Source organism: Apus apus, chromosome 14, assembly GCF_020740795.1.
Source record: "Apus apus isolate bApuApu2 chromosome 14, bApuApu2.pri.cur, whole genome shotgun sequence".
Classification (NCBI taxonomy): Eukaryota; Metazoa; Chordata; class Aves; order Apodiformes; family Apodidae; genus Apus; species Apus apus.
In genome coordinates, this window is record NC_067295.1 from 11,099,193 (window position 1) to 11,125,634 (window position 26,442).

The 26,442-nt window shown below is 40.4% G+C and overlaps 1 protein-coding gene and 1 long non-coding RNA gene across 2 annotated transcripts; one reads left to right on the forward strand and one right to left on the reverse strand.

Annotated features, from left to right (window-relative positions):
• The first annotated feature begins 3,487 nt into the window (after positions 1-3,487).
• Positions 3,488-26,442, forward strand: TEKT5 (tektin 5). Its single transcript, XM_051632332.1, has 7 exons — positions 3,488-4,052; positions 5,270-5,349; positions 5,770-5,840; positions 7,470-7,613; positions 10,727-10,949; positions 22,813-22,967; positions 26,191-26,442. Exons 1-7 carry the CDS (start codon positions 3,488-3,490, stop codon positions 26,402-26,404), a joined length of 1,452 nt encoding a protein of 483 aa, XP_051488292.1. The 3' UTR covers positions 26,405-26,442.
• LOC127390548 (uncharacterized) lies at positions 8,727-18,278 on the reverse strand. The gene is made up of 3 exons (XR_007890888.1): positions 18,071-18,278; positions 17,443-17,520; positions 8,727-8,793 (listed from the first exon to the last, which is right to left on the reverse strand). It is a non-coding gene; the product is annotated as an uncharacterized LOC127390548 (long non-coding RNA).

Here is a 26,442-nt window from a genome sequence, read left to right on the forward strand (position 1 = left end):
GGGGCGGGGCGGGAGGGACAGCCGTGCGCGTGCGCCGGCGGCGCGCGCTGCCGCCGGGAGGAGCCGAGCGGGACCGGGAGGAGCCGAGCGGGACCGGGAGGAGCCGAGCGGGACCGGGAGGAGCCGAGCGGGACCGGGAGGAGCCGAGCGGGACCGGGAGGAGCCGAGCGGGGCCGGGAGGAGCCGAGCGGGGCCGGGAGGAGCCGAGCGGGGTCCCCCCGGGCCTGGCGGGTCAGACTTCCCAGCGCCCTGTTTTCCTGCCGCCCCCGGACCTGCCCTTCCCCTGGCAGGAGAGCGGAGCGGGAGCCCCGGGGACCGGGCACAACCACCGCAACGCCAACGTCTCGGTGTGACAAGGGTGCACGGCGGGGGCAGCACCCTCTGCACTGCCTGCCATCTCGGTCACATCGGGCCTTTGCTGTATTTTCTGACAATTCTGGATGTTTTAATGTATGCGCGTTACTGGTAGCTGTCTTCGATAATGCAATTAAGTGTTACCCGTTAAATGAATGGGCGCATTCGTGTGGAAGAAGGTTCTGCCTTGGGTGGGTCGGTCAACTCCTGAGCAATCAGAAAGCCGTTGCATTTGGTACATAAAACGTTAGCAAATCAGTAACGAATTAGTCTTCCAAACGGAGGAAGTTGTGCAGCAGCCTGTTGTATCATTTGGCCCTTATGCCTGGTCACCTTCTCCCAGGCACTGCTCCCTTTGGGGGATTTTTCCTTGTTACTGCTCATCACCCCGGCACGTCCTGACGGTTCATCTGACTAAAGCCATGTCTGTAAACTGCAGTTGTAAAACTGAACCACCGAAAGTGACCAACTGAGAATCCCCATCAGGGCACACCTTAGCAACGTTCAGCAAGAGACAATTCCAGCCTCAAAATGCCTCCAGTCTGCACAGAAATGAGCGCTAAGTCACGGAACCATGTTCAGTCTTTAGTCTTATGAGGAGGAAAATGTTTGTCTAAGATCTTTGACAATCTTTTCACCTCCTCTTCCCGTCACCTACAAGTACATTTCTCACACCACGGTTATGATGCAGGCAGTGCAGAGTCCCCACCATTGCAGGTGCAGCCGTTCAGATGAGCAAAGCTTTCAGAATAAGACATTCAATAGTGGAACCACTTTTCTTTGGAAAAAAGCACTCTGAACGTTCACACCCATTAAAGAATTCCGTTTTTCTCCTGAAGATGCCTATAGCAGGGTTGAGCCCCCAAGCAACCCTCTTGTGGTTGCTTCCTGTAAGACAGGCTGACACTCGTGCGGCAGGGCTGTGAATTCTGGTTTGAAAACCACTGATGGTAACTCAAGCTTGAGAAAGGCAGGTTGGGCTGGTGCTTTTGGAGGAACTGTGAGTGACCCAGCATGTTTCCAGCTCTCAAAGCCTCCTATTACTTTACTTGAGGGTGCTGTAAAAAGGGTATTTTTTTCTGAATTAAGCACACTCAGGGGTCTCAAGTGTCTTCATTTCCAACTGATTGTTCCCAAAACTTCATTTTAATGTACAACTGTTTAAGTTACTATTTAAGGTGGTCTCACCTTGGAAACACAATATATAGAGAAGACAATCTGGTAATATTTGGAAAGGTACCAACACATCCTGGTGTAAATCTGTTCTTTTGAGTGAAAAATGCTGCAGAATTATCTTTTTATGAACACTTTCCAATTCAGCAACCACAAGCTTTTTAGAAAGAACACTCTGGGGAAAAAAAAAACAAAACAACAAAACCCACAAAAACTTCCAAATAACTGTTCACCTAAAATACCTAGAAAAAAAATATTAAAATACATTTAATTAAGGTATTTGAGGAGTTTGGACTGTACCTTCCCTAGGAAAGATTTGGCTTTGTTTTAGACCATGGTTCAGTACAGCACTTTAGGTCTGTGCTTCCCTTCAAGCATATGGATTAGATTCACTGATGTCAGTAGGACTTCCCGCATTTTAAACTGAGGTAGGTGTTCAAATATTTTTCTTTGGGGGCCAACAGATAATTTCCTGTACCTGAGGTTATATAGAACATTCCCCACAAAAAGCACCAAAAAGGAAAAGTAAATCTCTCTCTCATCACCCTTCTTCCTCTGAGACAGCAAGGGCTCTTAGTGCAGGGACATCTGAGCAAAAAACAGGCTTCGAAGTATTTGAGTCAGGCTGAATTTAGCAGTGAACTCCGCCAGCACTCTTGCAATCTCTCATGCTCAGGAGGAACTTTACCCTCCTGGGCAGCTGCTGAGAATTAGTGCCATTGATTATTGCAAGATTTTGTGTGTGTGTGTGTGTGAGCATCTGCAGTATCAATCTTACCCTGTTTACACGCCCCAATCTGGTGCCTGCCCACTGTGTGGGACTCCACTGCCTGTACCTCACCTCCCTACGATTAACACTTCCAGCTGTATATATTTTAAACATCATGAGAAGATAAATTTCACTTACAATGACTCTTTTTTTTTTTTTTTTGGCTGGGGTGTAATGCTATTTGCCATTCTGAGACAAGACATGCTGTAATATAATGCACATATATAGATATCTATTTCATTTCCCCAGGTTGGAAAAAACAAGCTGTTTCACAGTTATATGTCTGGAGAAGAAGAAATCATTGCGATCGTCTTGCATTCAACCTAGAAGAAATCTGTGCTGTTTTAAGGACTCTTAGGATAGTGAAATGCAGTGCCTAATTACAAATAATTATTTATTTTCAAAATACTTGGCACAGAAGATGGGTCACAATGCAACTTCAGAGCACTGGATTTTGTAAACAGTTTTTTGCCAGACAGGCCAGAAGGCTGAAAGGAAAAATTTGAAAAGTTATCTGACAAGTTACTCAACATTTTAAACTGGAGCAAAGTAATTATCAGAGGAAGGTCTGTCCCATCTTTTATACTTTTTATGGAAAATGAATACAGTTGAGGGGAAGAGCAAAGCCCCAAAGAGTTATACTTTTTTTTTTGTCCATTTGGACCAAACCACCTGCAGGCATCACTGGACAACAGTGGATGAGTCCAAGAGCCCCTGTTCTGGTTCAGAAGGCTTGTCTCCACTGCTGCATTTCCCTGCAGCCACTGACTGATACATGTGAACCACTCCAAAGTACAACTTTGACTTCATTTCACTCCAGGTAAGCTCACTGAAGGCAAACCTACAGACCCACCCAGGGTGAGCCTTTGGAAGGCCCTCTGCACTAAAACCAAATAGTCTCACATCACGTCTAGACCTCTGGGTTCCAACGTGCACAGTGCTGCTCTGCAGGTGCACAGCTTCCTCATGGGAAAACTACATGCCCTAGGGCAGAAGAAACCAACAGAGTCTCCCCCCCCATGGAATGTCAGAACCCAGGCAGGTTTCAGCCTCCTGGCACATAGAACTGCCCTCTGTGACATCTCTGCTGTGTCACACGGCTGCCCAGCAGGGTGGCAGAGGCCCTGGAGCTGCTCTGAGCAGCTGCAGCTGCTGCACAGCCCGAGGGTTGCTGCAGGAGCCCGGCACAGGATGGAATTTCTGGGCACCACGCAGCTGGCCAGCTACTGCGGCCCCAGGAAGAGCTGCCTGTTCCCGGATCTGGTTGCCACCACCACCACCAAGGACACCTACCAGTCCTGCTGCCCGCCAGTCTCCCGCTCCCTCACCTCCTGGAGGCCCGGCCTGCTTCGCAATGTGGTTTCCCTCCCTCCCAGCCCTGACAAGTCCTTCAGCAGCTCTGGAAGGCTGCCCACCATCCTGCCCGAGCTGCGCTCCAGCCTGCACGCCCGCTACAGCAGCCGCGACTGGCACCACGCAAACATGGTCCAGCTGAAAGGCTCTGAAACCTCCCGGCACTGCGCCGGCAGGATGAACGCCGACTCGAGCAGGCTGATGCAAGACAAGGATCAACTGACTCATCAGATGCAAGAGGACAGTAAAAGGAACCTGAAAGAGAGGATCTCCCACATTGATTTCTGGAGGTCTGAGATCTTCTATGAGCTAGAGCAGCTGCTGAAAGAGACCCAAGCCTTGGAAACGGCAAAGAAGCGGCTTGAATGTGCTGTAGATGAAATGCAAGGACCACTGAAGGTAGGTTTGACACAGCTAGTTACTTCATGGCTGCACTGCAGAACGGGTGGATAAAATGGCTTTATCTCTGCTGAATACTAGTATGATTTTCACTGTTCTCATCAAGACAGATCTTGGTGAAACATTACCCTCAGTAAGAGAAACCTGACCACCACGGGCTTTATATATAAAAACTAACACAGGAATTTGTCAAGACATTTCTTTTCCTTCCTTTCTGCTTGAGGGTCCAGGAGGCTGAGTCTCCCTCAGGCACTGGCCCATCAGCTCAGTGTGTTACAGGAGAGCAGAAGATGGCCTTGGAAATGGCAAGATCCCAATATTCTTATCTACCTCTGAATTTCCTGCTATCACTTGGTGAAAACAATATTTTCATTTAGGATAGCATATAATTGTGTTATATTTTTAAATTCTCCAGAATCTAAAAGACAAATTAATTGCAACAGAAAGAGCCACAGTAATAGGAGTCAATGAATAATACCAGCAAAAACTCAAAACATACAAAAATTAGAGTCAAAGTTCTGCTGATGGAAACTATGCCTGTCATGTTTCTAGGCAAGTACAAGTAGAAAACCAAAATTCAGTATTCAGAAATGACTTCTTTAGTTGTATCTAGTGATTCAGAATGGCAGGCTGAGGATGCCTTTTATTCAGGGAGTGTTTTCTGCCGAAAGGCTTTGTGCCAGCTAATGCTGTTTCATTTATTAGTATGGTTCTAAACAAGTGGATGAGACATTAAAGTCACCTGCTGGGGCAGGTTAACTGAATTCCCTACTCAGTGACTGTAGTTATGCAGTCATTCTCTTATATAGGTATGAAACTTCCAAACTTTGGCATTGGGTATGGGAGAATGAAGGGAGATGAGTTAAAAAGAGTTTGCTATGGGTGAGTGTAGAACAACACAGGTGTTTTAACCCACACATTTGACAGAAAAGCTTGGGCATGTTAAAATATAGGCCTTGCTGCATGTTCAATAAGCAGCTAATAACGTGGCAGCTACGGGGGCAGCTAATCCTTACAAGTATGTGTTAACAAGTAAGTAGGAATGGCCCACTGAGATGGATCAGTTGGGTGCAATGAAAACACCCACTATTCCGCTCCACCCTGAAGAGACAGCCATGACTTGACATGTCAGCTCAGTGGCCCCTTCAGTGAGGTTCAAGGTTTCAGTCCACATGCAGTCCTGAGCCTAGTGGAAATGTTCCTTGGTTTGCTTGCAGATAGCCCTGGAATGCTTGTACAACCGTGAAAACCGGAAGGGGATTGACTTAGTTCATGACGATGTGGAAAAGAATCTCATGAAGGTAAGACCAGACTGAAATCAGATATATTTTCAGCCTACTTGACTATTAGCAAAATATTTGTATTGTTCCAGAAATAAGCAGAAGGGGTTAGAGAGGGTAGTTTAATGGATTAAGCTTCATGGAAGCTTCAAGTATCTTCATTATACTTACATCAGGCGAAATTTGACTTTGTGTTTATTAGAATGATTCCATCTAGTGTAATATACTAACATATTTGATATATCATGAAAAGCTCTACAAAAAGATATGACTTCGTAGCACTGAGGAAGAGAGGGAACAAACCACATCCTTTCTTGACCTACACTGCATTTGAGATATGTGAGATGGTTTAATCATCTAGAGTGCAGAATAAAAGGGGTAAATTCACTTAAACAAATGAAGAGTGATGAAAGCACTGAAACTGTACACTTTCCACTGTAGGAGGTTGATGTTTTCAAGGACTGTCAAGAACTATTGACAAAACTAGCACAGAACATCGGTCAGCAGCTGTGGTAAGACTTTACATTTCAATCCTGTTTTAAAGAGGAAAGCTGAAATCAGCCTTAGCTAGTGTCTCAACAGACTGAACATAGTAAAAGCAGAGACTGAGCCTGTATGATCTCACTGCCCTCTACTTCAAATTCTCAGTGACAGAATTTGTATTTTAAACCACAGAAGGGCAATACTTGCTATTAAAGATGACTGAGACTCAATTTTAAAAATAATGTTTAATCTGAAGTCCTTCATTAAAATTAGGGACAGGAAAATTTCAGCTTAGAGTGTGCTGTGTAGCACACTGGAGTGAAGTTCAGAGGTTGCTTTTTTTTAATTACAAAACTGAATACAAAGGAAACTGTTATTGACAAAAGAAACTGGAATCTAATCACATCATAAGGTATGAGATGAGTTCTGAAATGGACTTAAATTGTTTTAACATATATTTGTATATATATATTTTTTTTTTTTTATGGGAGGCTTTGGAATGTATTTTATTTCTTTCCTAGTACACAAATAGCCTAGTAAATACAAAAGATATTTAAGTCAATTACTTAATTATGTAAAACTTCCAAATACAGTGTTCTGTTAAATACACAGAACGGACAGATTCTGTAAGTCCTGTTGATATGACACAACATGATTCTCAAAGTAATCACACACAAGGAAGATAAAACTGGACAGTTCTTGATTATAGGAGAAAAAGATTTTTATAGGAGAAAAAGACATAAATAGCTTTTATAAATTATTGCTCTTATTAATGACACTCAGGACTCACATGAGTCAGGTGAGATGAATTTATGCAGTTTATCCCAGTGCTGTAATATCTTTGATATATGATCAGATAAAAGCTAAGTTCAGATTTGGTGGCATGAACCCTGTCAAGCTCTTTAGACTGGCATTTCTGGTTAGCTTTGATCCAGATCTGTCACCACAACAGGCAGACCCATAAGGATGCCAACTGACAAGTGCATCACAGAAACAGCAATATTTGCAAAAATGTCACTGTGTCTGCTGTCTTCCTGATGCACTGGAAAGCAAGACCTTGATTCTTCCTTCATCCATCTTACTCTCATTCTAGCCCAAGCTCTGCCAGGCCTTCCCACCATTTGGAAAAGCCAAAGTTTATTAAGTTACTAAAAAAATTCCTTGTGAGTAAGAATGGATGGAGCAACATTTTCCCCTCATCAAGATAAGCAGATATATTTAAACAGATTTTCTAGTGAGGTACAATTTCAGTTATGCTGGGTGAATTTGTCCCCCAGATCAGCAGAGATGGGAAACCACAACTCTGGTCTCTGCTTTCCTTTCTGACTTACAGCTGTATTGGCGTGAAGGTTTTAATGGAAAACCTCCCTTCTGCTCTGAGGATTTCCTTCATGTTGCTTTTCACCATTTTGGGTGTCTGTCATCAAAATGACAAACCTTATTAAATGCAGTAAGTTAAAGACAATTCTTCAGGGAATATTCTCTAGAGGTAGAAGAGATGACTGGTACAGCAGCTCCCTCTAGCTAAATTATGGCACTGGGTGTTTTAAAGCCACCGTAAAAGCCAACAAACTATAAAATGAAGCACTGTAGGAAGCTAGTGAAAATAAATAGTTATTTAGGTAGTTTAGATTAAGTGAAGTCTTTCCCCTTCACAGCATCAACAGAGATGCCCAGCACGCCCTTGAGCAGGATCTTTCTGACAAAACCTCAGCCCACGTTATTGATGAGAAGTGCTACGACCTGAGGAACACATCAGACAGCATCGCTTTTTACCACGGAATCGAAAAGATCGATGGGACGTGAGTATGAGGAGCTGTGGTAGCTGCCTCTCTCCCTGCTCCCTGCTGGAAGTAGGGGCTGTGATTACAGCACCGTTTCTAGCCTTATCTCTGAGAAGTGAGATAGAAAGAAGCGGCTTCTCTGCCCGCATGGCTCTTTTCCCTTGTGAAGCCCTCCATCATCATCATCCTCAGTTATTCCTCGCTCCTAACAGCTGCCGGTGTGGGAGGCCAGGCAGAAGCTGGCAGTCTGCAGCACCTCCAGCACGGATGTGCACTGAGCTGGGTTTTTCAGAGAGGATGATAGTTCTCAGTTGTGTTGCAGCTGAGTCTTTGCCCTCAAACTCCTTTGTGCGGATGTCTCCCTCTGGTTTTGATTTACCCTGTTCCAGACAGTGATGTACAGGTTCCAAACCCACATCCAATCAAATAAAAATTCAGCTGAAGTGTGCAGTTGAGTGCAGTCTGGTAAACAGCATGCAAGTGTACAGCAATGACTATATATATTGTCTGTAAAAATAGCTTAGGTTGTTTGGAAACTAGTCCATCAAGCTATACAGAGACATGGATTAAACAGGACGATCAAGAAGATTTGGCACAGCTCTAGCATTACAGGCTGAACTAAAATGTTCCAATTGTATACAGTTTTAAAACTGTTCATTACCAGTGGCCTCATCAAGACCTGCATCCAATCCAAAAGCAATAGCAGGAGAAAAGCAGCTTGCAATAGAGGGCAGTGTTTATGTGCTAATGCCTTGTTAGTTCCCCTATTGCTCTTTAGCACAGCACTATTACAATGGTGAATGTACTTCCCAATATCAAATGATAACAACTCTGTCTTGTTGGAAGGAGAAAAAAATCATTATTATTTGTTTACTTATGTTCTGCTTTTCCTTAAAAGATGACCTCATGAGGACATATCCAAAGGAAACTTGGCAGGCATTCTGCTGACTCCAGTAAATGCTACCTTACTTTTAGGATTAGCATTGAATTAAATTATTCTTGTCAGCTCTAGTAAAAAACAGGTTAATGCGAATAAGTTTAACAGCCCTTTTTCTTTCTCACCAACCATCATCCAAAGAAATGCCATTTTTCATTAACATTTTCCTCAAACCGTTTGGCAGACTGAGACATACCTGCATCACTTGGGAGCAGAGCAGGTGTTTTCTGCCTCAATAGAGTCAGCCGGATAAATTACAGTCTGAAAAAGCAATGTTATAGAAGAGATTAAGTATGAAGTATTTCAGATAGTCAATAAGAAAACCTACTTGAAAGGTTAATTTTCTGATGAGAAAATGAATATAATGCATCAGATCATACAGGGGGAAAAAAAAACCCAACCCAAACCCAAATACCCTGCAGAAAGTACACTGAGGTTGTCTGGATCAGCAGCTGTAAGCACTGTCAGCTCAGGTTTAGTACACTGATTTAATATGCATCTTACTGTGGTATCAGGTTGGTTACCTGAAACTTTTCAGGACAACTGCTTAAATAATTGTGCAGCACTAAGGAATTTCAAATAATTTAGCTGATCAGTACTTAAGTTTAAAGACAGAGAAATACCCTGTGAAAAAATGAAAAAAAGGCCACTGAGAAAACAAACACTGACAAAACTAACTTTTCCTTTTTGCATCTCTTAATATTTACTCTCAGTGTTCAATTAAAATGTAGAGTATATGTGAAACTCACAAAATAGAGACCTATCCCTGCAGAGTTTAACATACAGGCCTAACTCTTAGAAAAAAAATTCTGTGTGGAGAAAGAAGCTTGTCTCAGCCTTTCAGTTTAGCAAGTATCTGTACCTTTTCATAAATATACAAAATATTTCTGGGTGAAGAGTATTAAGCAATGCAATAAATAAAGTAGTAAATTCAACTCCAAAGAGAGCACCTTATGCTGCAACAGCAGTTTTCAAGCCAGGGGTTCAGGCTGCAGGTTTAGAGCCCTGCAGACTCCTGGCTTGGAAGGATGAGTCTGGGATTTATGTTCACCTAATTAGGATAATGGTGGCCATCTTTGATGCTTGGACATGAAACCAAGCATCCCAAAGTTTGTTTCCATACAGGCAGAAGGAACATTCACAGGTGGCAGTTTGTAGTGCAGGAGACCTATATTCAGCCTATATATATCTTCACAGGCTTTGCCATAGTAGAGCCATTTCTACTTGTCTCATAGATATTACCAAATTTAACTGTAATAGCCCTCTAAGTTAAAGCAGAGGTGTTAATTTAATATATGGAGAAATAAGAGGATGGAGATACTTATCCAAATGACACAACAGCATATTGTTGGGTCTGGAAGAAAATTCCAGTACTCCATACTACCAGGAGGTCAGAGCCACATGCTTTATTATGTAAACTGTACATATTTTGAGGTAGGGCTGCTCTGAAAGCAGATCAGAGCTGTGTAACCATCCTTCTCTTTGCTTTGTTGCTCATTTTCCCTAAACTAGGTTGGGCTCTCGTGTTCTCTGGTGGTTGGTGACACATAAATCAGTTTCCCCAGAATTAATGTTTGTGTCCACAAAAGTAGATGGCATTGGAATCTAACTTGATGCTGTGCAAGGTACAGGAGATAATGCTAAATAATGTAATAATCCATCAAAGCCATAAGCACTTTGAAACTTGACACAGAGAAATGAGTCAAATTTCAGCTGAGAATCAGCAGGTATGAACTCAGGCCATCACCTGCTCAAGACAGGAAGAAGCTGCACTGCTGACATTCATACCTGGTCCTGAAAAAATACTTTTTTAAGCATCAATAATAATAATAAAAAAAAACATGCTAGAAAAGGTAACTCTTTAGACAGCAAAACATAATCCTACTTACTTTGGAGCTGATGCCAGGGCCACTAAGACCTTTAGTGAGCAGCTACAACATTCAAGCAAGCCATAGAAACACCGTCAGAGCAACAGCTCTACAGAAGTCTTTGCTCATTGTTGCCAAATATTTGGTTTATAGAGGAGAAAATAAAAAAGTGGGTATGAAAACTCTAGAATCACCTGATGTCTGTGTCTGCACAGTTTGCACAATTCAATGGATGAACACGTAGTTTAATTCAATGTAACTATCACTGAAACCTCACCTAAGCTTTTGTTTTCATTATTTTTCTCTTACTTTAAATTTCTGACTAGTGTTTCAGTTCCTGCAACATGGGCTAAATTTAGCCAAGACAACATCAGGAACTCTCAACATGCAAGAGCCAACTCTGTCAAGCTCCGAGAGGACGCAGAGGCTGCACTGGAGAACACATCTGAGGAGATGTGGAACCAGTTCATCAGTACCAACCTGGCCTTTAATAAACGTATGGCTGAAGTGGCTGATATGAAGAATAAACTCCAAGCACAACTGGCCAAGGTAAGACTCACAAAGAGTTGGCAGCTGCATTTTATCTTGGTTGTACCCAAAAGGCATAGAAGTCTTCTCTAGAGCTTAGCTCCTTCCTGAATAAGCACCTCCTCAGGAGATAAACCCATGCTGCCTTTCCTCAACTGCTTTTGATGCACACACAGCCCAAGAAGAGCTTACTCAAAGACAGGCAGACCAACAAGGTGACAAGGTTTTACAAGGAACAGGGCAACTTCTGTCCATCATCACACACCGATTATGTTCATTTGCAACTTACATATTTAAAGTAGGGAAAGATATTTTGCATGGCATTTTTTTCTATTTTACATTTATTGATGATATTCCCTGGCCACTTCCTGATACAGAAATAGTAAATTACTTTTTAACAAGTGAAATAATTTTGGAAAGTGTGCAATAAAAAGGCCCATATTTATCTGGTTTAGAGGAAGGAGAAAACAAAGTTTTTGCACTTTCATTTTGCAGCAGCAAGAGCAGGGCCCTACATTAACTCAGATTTTCAAGTACTTACATACAGAGTATCATTCATCTACCTTTGATACCTAAGTTCCAAGTTTTCCTTCCCTTTTGATAAATACATTTCCACATCTTTACCCTGAATTTTGGCCTGGCTGTGGTCAGAAACAGCCTGATATTTCAGAGTAGGTCAAACAGTGAACTTTTCAAACATTTGTTCTGCCTTTGTCATTGTATTATACAAAGCTGAAATGGCAGAAGGAGACAGACCTGTTTTCATCCCTGTCTGTAAACTTTCATCATTTTCAGTAAACTTTCCCTGAAATAAGTGATGTGTTGGAAGTGCATTAGATAAAATCTTGTTAAGCAGCAAGACTCACTGTGCTACTGTCTTATGACTTCAGTTAGGCTTCAGTCAGTTCTTCCTCTCTTATACAGAAGCCTCAGGTTCACTTATTTTTTTCAGTGCATGTTTGGAAGTAATAGAGTTGTCCTGCCATTCTATTTGCTATAAGTAGTTTGAGATATTTATTATCTGCTTATTTTTAGGGACTCTCAGGAAAGTGCAAAGTAACCAAGTAAATATGTGTTAAGTCACAGCACATAAATTAGGGGTTTTTTTGTTGTTTTTTTTTTTCCTTGCTTATGAAGCATGAAAGATGCTGAACATATATTTTTGTGTGTTTTTGATTGCATATGATCTAGCCAACAGCACTTTATTCCTGAATTGGCCATCCAAGTTCTTAATGGATTTAAACCTATGAATATTTGCTTTGCATTTTCCATTGACCTTTTCAAATGCTTTGAAGTGCCCCTTTTATAAAAGAGCTTATAGCATAAGTTAGCACAGGGTGCACATTCAGAATCACAAACTGCATGGTGAGATATCAACATATGAACAGGGCTTTTGTCATGGTGTCCAGCTGACACTATGACATAACTGGTGACAACTGGGATATAATGGAAAAAACAATATCTGTGTGCCTATAATGTTGCACCACTAAATAGCAATGATAAGCTACCCAGAGAAACTTGGGTAATCATATTTGTCTAAAGAATAACTACTTTGTATGGTAGACGTGGATTAAAGAGAGCATCAAGTAAGATAGCACTCAATGAACTGTGCTGCTGTTACTGCTGAGTTACGGGTTAGCACATACATGGCAGAGACACTTTACTCATCACCAAGTCCACAGTAATGCAGTTACTTCAGAATAACAAACTGCTAGAGGAGAAAACTGTGTATGCTGGTAAGGAGTAATTCAGGCTGGTCAGTGTTGTCAATGGAAAGGAAAACGCAGTAGGTTTACTGAGAAAAAACATTGCTGGTTAAGATGTGGGTGAGGTTATTGGGTAGAAGTCCTGTTAATTCTCTTGGAGTTTGGTCTGAATCACAATACTGAATAGGCTCCAAATTCAGATCAAGTAATTAAGTCAGCACAAGGGAAGTCTCCAAAGAGCATTGGTTGTCAGTGATTCCCACTTGCTTTTCTGCCTTCTCAGTCCAGGTGCTGTCTGCTCTGTTACTTCACGGATGTATTCAGGAAATTGAGTTCACTTCAGATTTTCATTGTCTGCTACTTGGCTTCTCCTGCCTGCCACTTCTTTCAGGGAAGCTGGCTGGTGAGGCGGACAAGCCCAGGTCTACCAGAAGTCTGGGAACTTATTTGCATAGGGGAACAGTAAAAAGGGATTTAATCTCTGGATAATTTTGAACAGGAAATTCTGTCCTTAAATACCTGTTTTATACTTGCCCAGTTCACAGTAGAGCTGCTATGTACAATTATTCCCTGCCTGCTTTTGCTAGATTTTCTTCTAGAGGACTAAGGTAATTTGCCAACTTTACAGTGGTAATCAAACTGAGTATGTGGGAGCAGGAGTGTGGTATAAAGCATTTCCTACTGCAACTCCAAAGACCAGAACTCATCGCAGCTGCAAGAATGATTGAAGGAATGGAAAACAAGCAATTGATAGAATAAGTTCCTCAATTTTCTCTTTAGCAGGCTGAAAAAGATGACGTTAACAGCACTAGATGACACTGCTTTATTTAGCTTATCAAGATAATAGTTGGGGTAGGGGCAGAGAATTTGCTAAATCCACAAGGATCTATACAGAAGAAAAAAGAATTATAATTGAAGACTTTTTGCAGACAAAACCAAAAGAATCGTTAGTGACCAGACAAAAGCCAGACAAATCTAGATGGGAAACATAAGCAGTTACTTTTCAGAGCAAAAGAATTCACCACTTCAACAGCTCACCACAGATAGATAGCTTTATTAGCACCAGGAACTCAAAATCAGGATCACTTCTCCCTGGAAGCTCTAATCCCTCAACAGGCACAGGGTTACCAAGAGGAACTTCTACAGCATAGACTAGTGACCTGCAAGCAGTGCATAAATAAGATGCCTTTCTGAACTTAAGATTGAAAATTTCCCATTTCTCTTTCTGTCCTAACTGCACAAGTCTCTGAATAATTTATTTTACTTGATTCTGGGCTTAATCTAGTTAACAATGCAAGGTTTATCCAGAATTTGGATAGCAGAACACTAGAAATATGAGGTGCTGGAGGCAGAAGCCCAGAAACCCTAACTAGGTATTTGGCAAGGGTTAGATCACAGACCAAAGAAGGTATTACAGCTCCACTGTGTTTCATCACTGGCTCACACTGCCTGTGGTCATTTGGGGATACAAATATTCTGCAAGAGTTTAATCACAATGTATGACTCTGGTCAGGCTCAGAGTTACTCTGGGCTGGTGAACAGAAAATATAGTGTACACAATTCAGTGTAGAACAGGGTGGTATGTTGTCTTCAGCATGGCTCAAGAAACGCAGTTTATGCCAAGGGATGTTATGGTAAATATATTTTACATCTGGTATAGAAGTACACAAATCTTTAGGAACAGAAGCAAAACCTTTAACTGTGGAGCCAGCCCCTCGTTAATATGTTTGCATCTCTTTTCCATGAAGTTAACATTAACATAAATAGTTACCTTGGCTTCAGTCCCCTGGAAATAACCAATAGGGCAGGATGTTTATGTATGTTAGCTCCAGAAATCAGTCAGAGCAGACAGCAAGTGGCATATTTACATAGCCCAGTACCTACACCATACCTAAACAGCAGATTATCCCTGCTAGTTCCAACACCTGCACTGTGCTCAGAGTGTTTCTGTGCCCAGAGGCAGAGTGCTCAGCATCACCCTTCCTGCAAGCCTTGCAATTCCACTGCCTTGGAAGCACAGGGATCAGAAAAGATGCTAGAAAAGCAGGTATGTGTTTAGTAAAACCATGGAAAAATAACCATCCACTCTGATAAACAAGTAGCCATGACTCTGAGTATTTCCTCTCAGTTCACTCAGCATGTGTGCTTTTAGAAATAGCTCAGTTTCGTGGGGTTTTTTACCCCTGGGGTGTGAAAAGGAGTAAAATACATCAATATATGTATCTCTTTCCTTTTTGCCTGCTATATTTTTACTCTATGCCTGAAGAGCCTACAGTATTTTGTTTTAGTAAGTTACTCCATCTTTTAAATAACTTACTCCCCTAGGAGCCTCCCTCCTTCACACATTTTTATTACATTTAAATTTATTTTAAAATTTAAGAGAAAACCTTTCATGTTTAAATGGTGGCTAGAAGAATTAAATGCATTTTATAGCTACACAAATTTCTTCTAGTTCAAGAGATGAACACAAAGAAATACTAAAATGCCATGCAAGAAGCTTGCAGGAGAGGTGCAGCAGTGCTGTGAGCTGCAGGAAGGAGTGTAGGTATAGCAGAGGAAGTACCTTCCCCAGGGCACACACCCCACAAAGGCTTTCATCACCAGCACACCCTCACATACCTTTAAAATATATATTTCTGTTGATCACCTTTTTTTCCCTCTTTTTAAGCCTTAAAATCTCAGTTATTTACTGTTTTTCATACCCATTCAGGGTGGCTGGGTATACAGTTAATTTCATTTAATATGGGAACCTGTTTGAGAGTGAAGTTTTCAGGTGATTAATGAAGAGTGACTCAGAAGTGGTTGGAAAGGTGTGTGCTGGTTGGTGTAGGCAGCTCAAACTTGCCTGGAAAAACCTGTTTGAAGGAGGAAATAGTTCTTTAAGCTAGGAATATACTTTTGCCTACGAGCCAAGAGAAATTACAGATGAAAGCTAAGGCAATCACCTGAAAACAAAACCAGATTTCTCTCTCATAAAATTGTTGCTTAATCTCATCAAATCATAAGGACTTGCATAGACAACATCCGAGTATGAACTACAGGCAAGTGGAGAAACCTTGTAGGAGAAGCCTGGCTCCTCAGCATGCCATGCAGCAATGCTCCACTCCATGGGTTAGCCTAAGGGGAAGGGCTAGTTATCATCATCAAGTGACAGACATTGCACATCAGGATGTATCCAGGTTGTCACGAATCCAAGCATCTTTCTGTATGAAATAACAAAAATGTCTTCCCAGGCTGAGGGACACAGCTGCTAAGTAAAAGGCAACCTGGAGTGAATGGACATGAGACACTGATACAGAGATAACTTTTCTGCCACAACATGTATGGGTGAGAAGCTGCAGTGGTTGCTACTCTTGCTGCTCCCTGCCCTCCCATCCATCTGCACTCGGGCAATTCATGCAGGCTTGACAGAACAGCACCTAGTTCAAGGCAGCAGGGCTCACGTGTATTAATATACCTGTTCCTTGTTCTCAGAAAGGGCTGTCTTGCAGGAAGCAGAGATAGATTTGTGCAGTAGCTTCTCCAGAAAAGAAGCATTTTCAGGCTGCAGGAATCATGAGACACATGCCTTGCATTGACTCTAAAGCCAGGTCAAATTTAGCTTATGGGACTGGGCTGAGATTTCATTAATGCCTAGAAAGAATCTAGTTTCTGTCAAAAATCATATAGAAGAGTCACATGAGCCATAGCTGTTTCTCTCTGGCACCATCTCTTTCTAGAGACATCTCTCTGTTCAATGGAGGGATACCCCTCTGTCAGATGAGGTAACGAGACAAAACTGAGCATACACATGGCCCAAACTGCCTGTTTTTTGTAACTTTTATCAGGTTTAGCAAAAACATAATAACACAGGATTTTATTTTGCTCTCCTAAACAACAATGCACCCTTGAAAGTATGATAGAGAGTAAAATGGAGAAATAGAACAGAACATAGAGGTTTATTCTTCATCTTCAATAGTTAAAAGTTTAGCAAGAAGGTATGCAAAGAGTTAAGCATTTTCTTGTGTATAGTTATGGCTTGCTCTGCTCTTTTGAAAATATTTTAGAAAATCCATGCCAAGTTAAATGATCCCATGTTTTTCTCCCCCTTTAATTTTAATAAAGCCATTTTAAAATAAACATCTTGCCCATTTTTAGGACCAGTGGAAAAGTTAAATAGAAACTGATTGCATATAAATATGAAATTGATTAGATTGCTTTCAGAAATTGAAGTAAAAAACCACATTTTGGAATTCAGTGGAAAGAGGATTTTTAAAAGATTGTAAATTGTTATCCTGACTAAATGAAAGGCCCAGGGTCCCTAGATCCTGTGTTTGAATCTATGCTGAACAGACCAGTCTGTGTAAGGACACAGATTAAATGTCCAGATGTATATTTAAAGCTTTCTTTGTTTTAAAAGTATAGTATTTACATTCTGATACTTTCCTCCATGTCATGTTTAAAACAGTCATAAAGAAAATGTTGGGGATTTTATAGCTATCCTTTAGCACATGTAGATCCTTACATTAGCTTTAGCTTTCAGATCTGTTGACTGCATTTATGCCAGCCCCGTTCCCATTGTTATGAAGCTTTATAAAGAAAAGCTTGCAATATTCCCAAATCCACACCAATCTCCCCACTCCTGATACTTGAGGAATCGTGCAATGCATTGGCCTGAGGATATTTTCTCTGGGCACAAACTAAACCATAACTTCTCTTCACTATGAAACTCAGTCATCCCACAGGAGTACACACAACAAACACACAACAGCTGCTGCTCCAAGTGATTCTGACTGCTTCAATACAGTTAAACTATCTGAAGGCATTACCTGCTGATGTCACTTTCTGTTGAGGGATGTTTGTTGTTTTTTTTCTTAAGTGATTCCTGGACTACTCCCCAGCATCACCTGATTAAAAACAAAACAAAACTTGATAAGTCATAGAGCAGCAACCTGCAATTAAGCTTCAAAACAAACAAACAAACCAACCCTAAAAACAAGAGCAAGGGACATGGTAATGTCCATGAAGAATTTGTCTACAACATGACAGTAAAAATTGTCAGGTCCAAATTAATTCTAAATTTGAGAACAGGGTTATACTTGTAATCTAAAGATTGCAAGATATTGTAGTTTTACTTTGAAATAATGAAGAAGTTAATTGTTAACTCAGTCACAATTACACGATTTATTCAATTAAGTATGATAAACTCAACACATGTAACTTTAATAAAATAATTTGGATGAAATATGGGAACATAGATGAAAAAAGTTAAAAAAACCTGAGAGGCAAAATATTTAATGTAAAGAACATTATAAAATGAGGAGGCACAAGAACTTTCGTCCCACCAAGTTAGCTGGCTACTGCTTTTTGCACTCAGATACTGAACACTGAGCAAACCTCAGAAACAAAAAAGAAACCAGGAGAACTGTCAGACTGTAGCATTTGAAAAATTCTTACGTTGCACAAAGACTACCCTGATTACATGATGGGACGTGTGACTTCAGCAGCTCTTTCTCTCGGTCTAATCTTATCCAGCCTATAAAAAAGTGGCCTTAGTGAAGTGTGAGAACAGCAGGAGTGCAGTTTTCTACAGGCTCTCAAGAATGCTGCAGCACAAAACTTTACTCATGTCCTGGAAGGGAAAGCTTCCGGACGGGCAGCAGCCCGAGCCAGTGCCTCACCACACTGAGGAACACGCTGCTCAGCACTTGTTGTTTTTACTTCCTGCCTTTGGAGGTCATCCAGAAATGACGCAGACTGGTGCAACACTATCTGGTGATCCTCCCCACCAATCCCTTCATGTATAGCAGATTATCTAAATTATTTTATCCAATGTCTGACCAGAATGAGTAACTGAAAACTGTTTGTACTAAGCTGCTGTGATGTGTTGGAGGTGGTTCCCCTGAGGCCATTTTTCTTTGTATGCCTTAAATGACAGTGTTTAAAAAAACCCCACACACTGAACCTGAACCACATCCACTTACATGCAGAGAAGCACAGCTTAAAGATGGAGGCATAGTTTCATGTTTGAATTTTGAGTCCACAGGCAGGTCTAAACAATATTTTTCTTTTATGATTGAATGCAGGTTTTGCTCAGTAGCTCTAATGAGTTACCCTGGTTGTGCACAATGTGCTGGCAGACTACCTGTATGAGCACCTAGTGAAGTTGGGTGGCATGAGAGTGTAGTTACTGCACATTGTGCCAACAGTGTTATAAGGGTTGGACTTAAAATTGAGTTTTCAGTGACTTTCACATGAAAGCTCTCTTTTCATGACTAACAAACTACTGGATTCTCAATTAAGGGAAACATTTTCTATTTAGACTTCAGAGCTCTGCCCTTTATGAACCTTAACATTGTATGAATACTTTGAGTCACTTCTAGATACGAGACTCCTATTGTCCTCTGTCAGTTATATGCCTTTATTTATGAGGAAGGCTCATACATGACTTTGCATTCTACAAAGAGAGGGCAGCAGAGTCTCCTGCTGCTGTTTCACTAAGGGAATACCATGCCATGTGGGCAGTGAGGCACAGCCAGGTACTATCTGACAAAATAGCACCATAGGAGCTATAAAGAAATGGAAAAAAACTCAGGTTTTATGATTACCAACATTAATGCACTTGAAATGTTACTACTGAATTTGAAATACACATAGGTTTGTGTTCTGGTGGTTGTGCTTGGATGTGGCCACATGTGCAAGCATCAGAAGAGGGTTTAAGAAATGTGTGGGTTCAGAAACACACCTAAAATTCTCTGCTAGCTGAGCTTCATGAAGATAGCCTTTCCAAGAGACTGAGGACAGTTTATATGTGGACAGTCCACACAACATTTTCTCGACTAGAATCAGATTTTTCCTTCTGCATTAAAAAAAATAATCTGATAAATAATTGATTTTTGTATGCAGTCAGAATGAAAGAGTAAAGTGCACCCAACCCTTACAGAAGCTTTGTCACCTAGTACTGGAATGGCCATATGCAATGGCTATAAGCAATCTTTTTATAATAAGAATTCATGGCAGAAGAGTGGCGCTGTTATTTGAAATACTCAAGACTACTAAATGTCTTCCCTAGTCCTCTTATAAATTTGTGTAAGGCTTTCACAGTTTGCTGCAATGTGTTTCTGTGCACATGCTGCCTCCCTTTTGATGGCTTCCTGCTTTCCTTCGATGTGTGGGATAAACACAAGGTACCTCTACTACTTTCAAAGAAAAAGAGGGCAAGAAAAAAATTTCTAGCAGAAATGTTAATTTTGTCCTCTTCTCTAACCTGATTAGAACAATTAACATTAATTAAGAGAGCTTATAAACTTAACTCCACTCACTGAATAAATTAAATTTTGTTTGATTCATATTATGACAGGACAGAAAGGACCAGCACAGTGACTACATTACATGCTTATCATAACGTGAGCACATCTGAGAACTGCACCAATGCTCTGGGGAGCTGGTTGCACAGTCCTGGTTCATTTCTAAGCAAGTGCTCTGGGCTGATTTAATCCCATGGCTTCATTGATAGATTCGCTGCACAAAGCTGAATCACCATTTCCAACTGCTGCCCAAGAGAGAAAGTGTTACTACCAATAAGGCTCTAAGTCTGAACCCCAAAGGTCCAACCCACAATCTGAACTGAGAGTAGAAGTCCACTGTTCCACCATAACTATAAAATAAATTACTTAAACCTTTCTGAAACTGAGACATAGCTTTGCCAATTGTTACAGGGCCGAGATGTTGCTTTGTTTCACTGTTTTTACTTTGAATTACACTCTTCATTAAGAGGAAGTAAATCTGCTTACAACTTGCTCCTGTTTGAGAGTAGAATTACTGTAAGAGGCCAACATCCTCCCAGTGCCCTGCTGCAGGGAACAGCACAACAGGGCAGTGAACTGGGCTCTCTCTCAGGCAGCAAGGCTCAGCAAGGGAAACGCCACTGCAGGGACAGAAGCTGTAACATAAACACAGGAAAGGAGGACCCTGCTAAGCAGAGGGTGACCTTTAAAAGCACTGAGTATCCTTTGCCTTGCAGCCTTGGTGTGTCCCCACCAGTTGGTGTTCTTGATTAGCAATGATGGTGAACAGTGGGAGCACAGGATAGGACTGACAGGCTTGACATACATCTGCTGAATCCCCAGCATCCCCCACCTAGCATGTACAGAGGAACATACCTCTTTGGGAGGTTATCAATAGATAAGGCCTGACAACAGCACAAACTGTTCAAATTCTGCCTCCAAGCAGCAGAAGTCTCAAAACCCTTATTGTTCAATTCATGCATAATGAAGATATTTAACTTAATCAAGCCTCTTTCCCTGGGTTTTTATCTGCAGAAAGATGTGTAACTAGTAAAATTGTAGACAAGATGTAAAATGATGTATCCAACACAGCAGTCTTATAAGTAGTTCCTCTGCAAAGCAAATAGCTATCAATGCACACCAGATTACTTGCATAAATATTTCCTCTAAAACACAGCTAGCTTACAGTTGTCTAAGGAGGAACCACTGCAGAAAGAAATTACAGAGACATTTACTACTGTTAGCTTCACTTTCTTCCAATGCTATAGCCTCTTAATAACAAACCAGATTGTTTCCCCTTAAGTCTCCAAGCAATAAAGGCTTATTTTTGGATGAGGATGCTCTCAAGCTAGCTCTGTGAGAACCAGCCTTGGCCCCAAAGGGCTCAGTACAGTGTGGAGACCTGGCTTCAAATCAGTACAGTCATGTTCATACACTGCTGCTTCAGGGTCCAAGATGATTCATCTACTGGAAAACTGTATTGCTGTAAGGGCTGAATTGGTTTGGATAGTGCTAGCCAGGAGATGTTTCACATTGCTCTACTATACAGTGTCAACAAGCCCTGAAGGATTTGGACTGGGATGCTGGTTCCTGGCATCCTTAATTCTTTGAGTTTTTTCCTGTAGATAAACTTTCAGCAATTTTCAGTCCACACACATCATCCGCAAACCTGATACAGCTTAGTGTATAAGATCTAAATAGCAGCATAATTTTAATCACATTATGCTATTTTAAGTGGTTGTTTAAATTCAAGTTGCATTGATTTTAGGAGATTGCCTGAGAAACTATGTTAGTTCAATTTGTCCTCTTCCATTTTAAAGCTGCCACAGGAAAATGGTTAAACAGGATCATCACAGCAGCTGTAATGGATCCTGATAAATTAAAGTAACATCATAATCAATTGGCCAGTACATATTACCTGAATATAAATACTTACTCCCTTCTTTCTTTTTAAAGACTGAACAAAACTTTTCCCTTGCAATTTCTCTCATGTTTTCCTACAGATTAAGACATGTAAGAAGCACTTAATAGTATTCTCAGGGATATTATACAATAACATGCATTGCAACTAAAAACTATGCTATACAAAATCCATGGGCCTCTCCTTTTTGATGATGTTTCACTCTGTATCTTCTGCATTTACAGAAAATAAGCCTTTAAAGAAAGTTGGAGTTTTCAGAACTTTGAGAAATCAGTTTTGGTATGAAAATGACTTGCATTCATATGCTCTTTCAGCAAATGTCCCCAAAATACTTGGAGTGTGAAACAGCAGAGCTTTTGAATTTTTATGAGGCAAAAGGAAATTAGAATTGAATGAATGTTTAAATGAAAATGACAGTTCATTGAAATTCTGCCTTTGCAAAATGTTCTTAGATCAAGCAGCAGATTTTTTTTTATTTAGGAGAAAAATTAGATAATGAAGCAAAATGGAAATTGGTCTCTGTAGAGCTAGATAAAGCCATTTTCATAGAAGCAGTGTATCACAAACACAGTTACAATAATGTCACAATAATGCAGTGTTTCTCTTCTGCTTGTAATAAATTTATTTTCCAATTTGCCTACAAGTTTCTTAACTGTATAATAGGAAAGAGATGGTGTATTTCTTAGGGGAAGTTGTTCACCTGTTTCACAGGAACAACTTCACTAAATGCTTTCAAGTGATGCAGGAGTCTTTCAGCCCTCTCCTCTTGTGAGATTTGATTAATGCATGTCCTTTTAAAGAAGTGGCAAGATCAAGCCAACTTTATACAAATCCATCCAATTGATGCAAGTTTATAGTAATCTCCTCCCCTAAATTAAGCAAAATGACATGCCAGAATGGAAGCAGTTCCAGCAGGAGTGTTTAAAACCAGGGGCGAGTTCTGATTTTGGATGCAGGCTTAAAAAAAACCCCCAACATTCTGCTTTTTTCAGATACTTCAGGAAATCTTCCAGACAGAAGATACAATCATGTTACTGGAGAGATGCATAAAGGCAAAGGAGTATCCCCTGAAAGTGGCTCAGACCCGCCTGGAGGGAAGAACTAAACGACCCAATGTAGAACTTTGCCGTGATGCACCTCAGTATCAGTAAGTAAAGGACAGGTTACTCTGTCCCATCCTTCATCAGCCACTCGAGAACATGAAACTTAATGAGTGTTAATCAGTTTGGGGAGATTGGAATAGCAGTCATTACATTGTGATATGCGTTCTGGGAGAAAGAAGCAAAAACCAAGTAGCTGTGTTGAAATAATGGGCTAAAACATGAAATGTTCCATGTGTGTAGTTGCCTTTAGAGTCCCTCTCCCAGAATAGGTAAGAGCTCAATTTCTGTTGGTGGCTGTTATCTTTTGGGATTCAGTCTCATGTCCAAATTGAGATTTAGGAGTTGATTTTAATTCCCTTCTGTATGAAACACAGTATTTCACTTTAGGAGATACCTAATTTTTGAAACATTATTCCACACCAAATTTTCTTTTGATGCAAAAAAATTATCTAATGGCCAAGCTCCTTAAAAAGCTAATTGCAAATAGGAATGATGCAGCATCTCTTACTGCATCAACATAGTGATTCCTGTATCATCTCTGTACAGGTTAGCTCTCTTGGCATAAATTTTGCTCATATAGCTGAGGGGGCTTTCCAGCACATGTTGGTATCAGCTTGGTGATCCCTGTGCTATGATCCTTGTGTAGTGTGTCTTTCTGGATATACAAAAAGATGTGCAAGATAATAGCCTTCCTTCCTTAATGACTAAAAAAGGTGCTTCTGCATCTTAATCTCATTTATCTCCCTCTGATCCAGTTAGAATACAATAGTGTTCCAAAAGAATCCTATTCTATATAAAGTACTCTCTTCAAAATACTTGGTGGATTTTTTTTTTCCAAGTAATACACCAGAGTTCCTCCCATAGCTGAGTTTCATAGCCTAGTAAGATAATTTTGCATATTTTCATGAAAATGTAGAAAACCATTCCCTTTTTATTTTGTCTCCATCAAATTCCCACTGTATACAACAGCTTCACATACAAGATAAATGAAGTACATCATGCTTTAAACTGAGTATTTGTATTATTTTCACTAAATGGTGCTTTATGAGCTCAAAAAGCTTCTATTCAAACAAGGGCTATAAATCATAGTTGATTGTATTGGTATCTTTTGACTTCTTTAACTCGATAAATTGTAAAATGCAAGATATTTTTTTCAGCCTCATATCTCCTTAATCAGATCTTCACATTTCCTTTGATGTATCCATATATTGATTTCTTCAACTTGACATTCTTGTCACAAAATAGTTTTGGGTCTGAATTCTTTCATATCCATTTGGATAGTTTTATTCACATGGCTTTTCATAGCACAGAAATCGTGGCTGTTCTAGAACAGCTGTGAGAAACCACAAGTTCTGCTTGCACTGAAGCATCCATTCACTGAGCAGTTACATTCACTATGGGATCATTTCCCACTTCAGTTACCCCCACACCATCAGTTTGGTATGCAAATAAGCTAGTATCAGAATTTTATTTAAAAAACCTAAACAAAATGGTCTTCAGTATTAACATGCAACTGATGCCTTTTACTCACTAAATCTTTTTTTCTCCCTGCTTCCTCCCTGAAGGGCACTTCCACAAAAATGTCTGCAGCATTGTGATTGGTATCAGTCCAGTCAGCAGGGTTGCATGCACACAAGATACAAAACTTGTTTGATTTAGGATCAAAAATATCCTGAAGCAGGGTGCCACATTATCCCTTCTTCCCATAATTGCCAGTGATGCTGTTAATGTTTTACACAGAACCCTTTGGAAAAAGTTTGGAATCTTCATTTGAAGTCACTGGAACATCAGAATGTCTGAGTATTTTCTTCAATTAGAGGGAAAAGACATTAACATGACATACTTAAAACCAAAAAGCACACAAGGGTTCTGAATCAAATTTCTACTAGCTTCTAAGTTATGCAGGAGCTTCACAAGCTGTTACACAGCTATTCAGAAGTCTTTTAGACTTAACATACAAGTCTTCTGTCACTCTAATATGGTTTCCAATATTTTAACAAAAATATTTATACAAGTACACTGCTTACTAGATGTAGTTATACTGACAGATAATTAGCTTATCCTGTTCTCCTTCCTCCAATGCATATGAATTTTGCATTTCCACAGACCCTTCATCCAGACCAGGTTATATTGTTGGATGCTGTAGGATATCCAAATACTTGGGTCATCATAACTGCAATTAGAAATAGAAATTCTGACAGATTATTTGAAATTTGGACACTTCTTTCTATGACAGTTTTTTGGCTGAACTCTCATCTCAAATAAAATGTATTTTCTTAGAGAAAATCCTGAGAAAGTAAAACCATTTTCTAATTCCCTTTTTAAAGATTATTTGCTTTTAAATAATTTAAGTGTTATTTCTCTCATGTGGTTTAATGCAAGAAGGAATTCAGTCCTATAGCTCAACTGTAATGGAGAAAGAAAATATAAAAGTAACCACTTCTTTGTAACATGTAAATGTTACCTGGGTTTGCTGTTTATTTAAAGGGAAGTGCTGATGTTGGCACTTATTCTCTGTGTGTGCTGCCAACTTTGTAGCTGAAGGGATCAGAGAGAAAACAAATTAATAAAGTCTAGTTTTTCAAGTTAAATCAACAAGTTAAAGTGGGTTCTGGAAAAATGAGTCTTAGAGTCTATTATGCACTTCACAATTAATAGAACATTAGACAAAGTACAAAGCTGACAGTGTTAAAAAGAGTTCATAGTTCAGTGACTATAAGAGATTTCCCATATCTCCACTGATAAGCCACCAGAAGAAGTGTGGCTAGTATCAGCTCACAGAAAATCTTTTTCAGAGCTTCACATTTGTTATTCTGGCAAGTGATTCTAGTTCAATTAGCAGACTTTTGTGCCAAATCTAGATAGTTTAGCACATGCTGCTGCACAAGTTTAAGCTATCAAGAACTACACCAACACTCTCCAGTAACACCCATCCCGAACATATTCTACAGGACCACATATAAGTTCTCAACACAGCTGTGCTAACCCTGGGGAGGCTACACAAGAGAGGCTGCAAGTGAAGAGCGATTAGAAAGATATATCAAAGCAGAATGCCTTAATCTGCTGTTGGAGCTCAAAGCAACCAAGAAATCATAACTTCTTCTAGTTGTTATGCAAGCTAGTTTGTCAAATAGGTTTCATATGATTCAGTCCAAGACAGCTATTCAAATCCTTCCTGAAAGTGTGACCTGCCCACTGTCAAAAAAGGAAAGTGTTGAGGGACTCCTAAAGTGACATGAGCAACGTATCCCCCTTCTCTTTTTTCAGGCTTGTCACTGAAGTTTACACTATAGATGACACCTTACAGTCCCTAAAGCAACGTCTGCAAGAAGCCCATGATACTCTGCAGATGCTGGTCCTCAACAAATCAAAGCTGGAACATGACATTGCTGTGAAGACAAACTCCTTCTTCATCGACAAGAAGTGCATGGACATGCGCAAAGTCTTCCCCAGCACCCCACGGCTCGTTGGCTACACCTGAACCTACGTGGCTTCAGCATCTTAACACATGATATACAA

Coding starts and splice junctions, on each gene's coding strand:
- TEKT5 (XM_051632332.1), top strand. CDS start 3,488: ATGGAATTTCTGGGCACCACGCAGCTGGCCAGCTACTGCGGCCCCAGG. Junction 5,350..5,769: donor TGGAAAAGAATCTCATGAAG/GTAAGACCAGAC, acceptor TTTCCACTGTAG/GAGGTTGATGTTTTCAAGGA. Junction 10,950..22,812: donor TCCAAGCACAACTGGCCAAG/GTAAGACTCACA, acceptor TGCTTTTTTCAG/ATACTTCAGGAAATCTTCCA.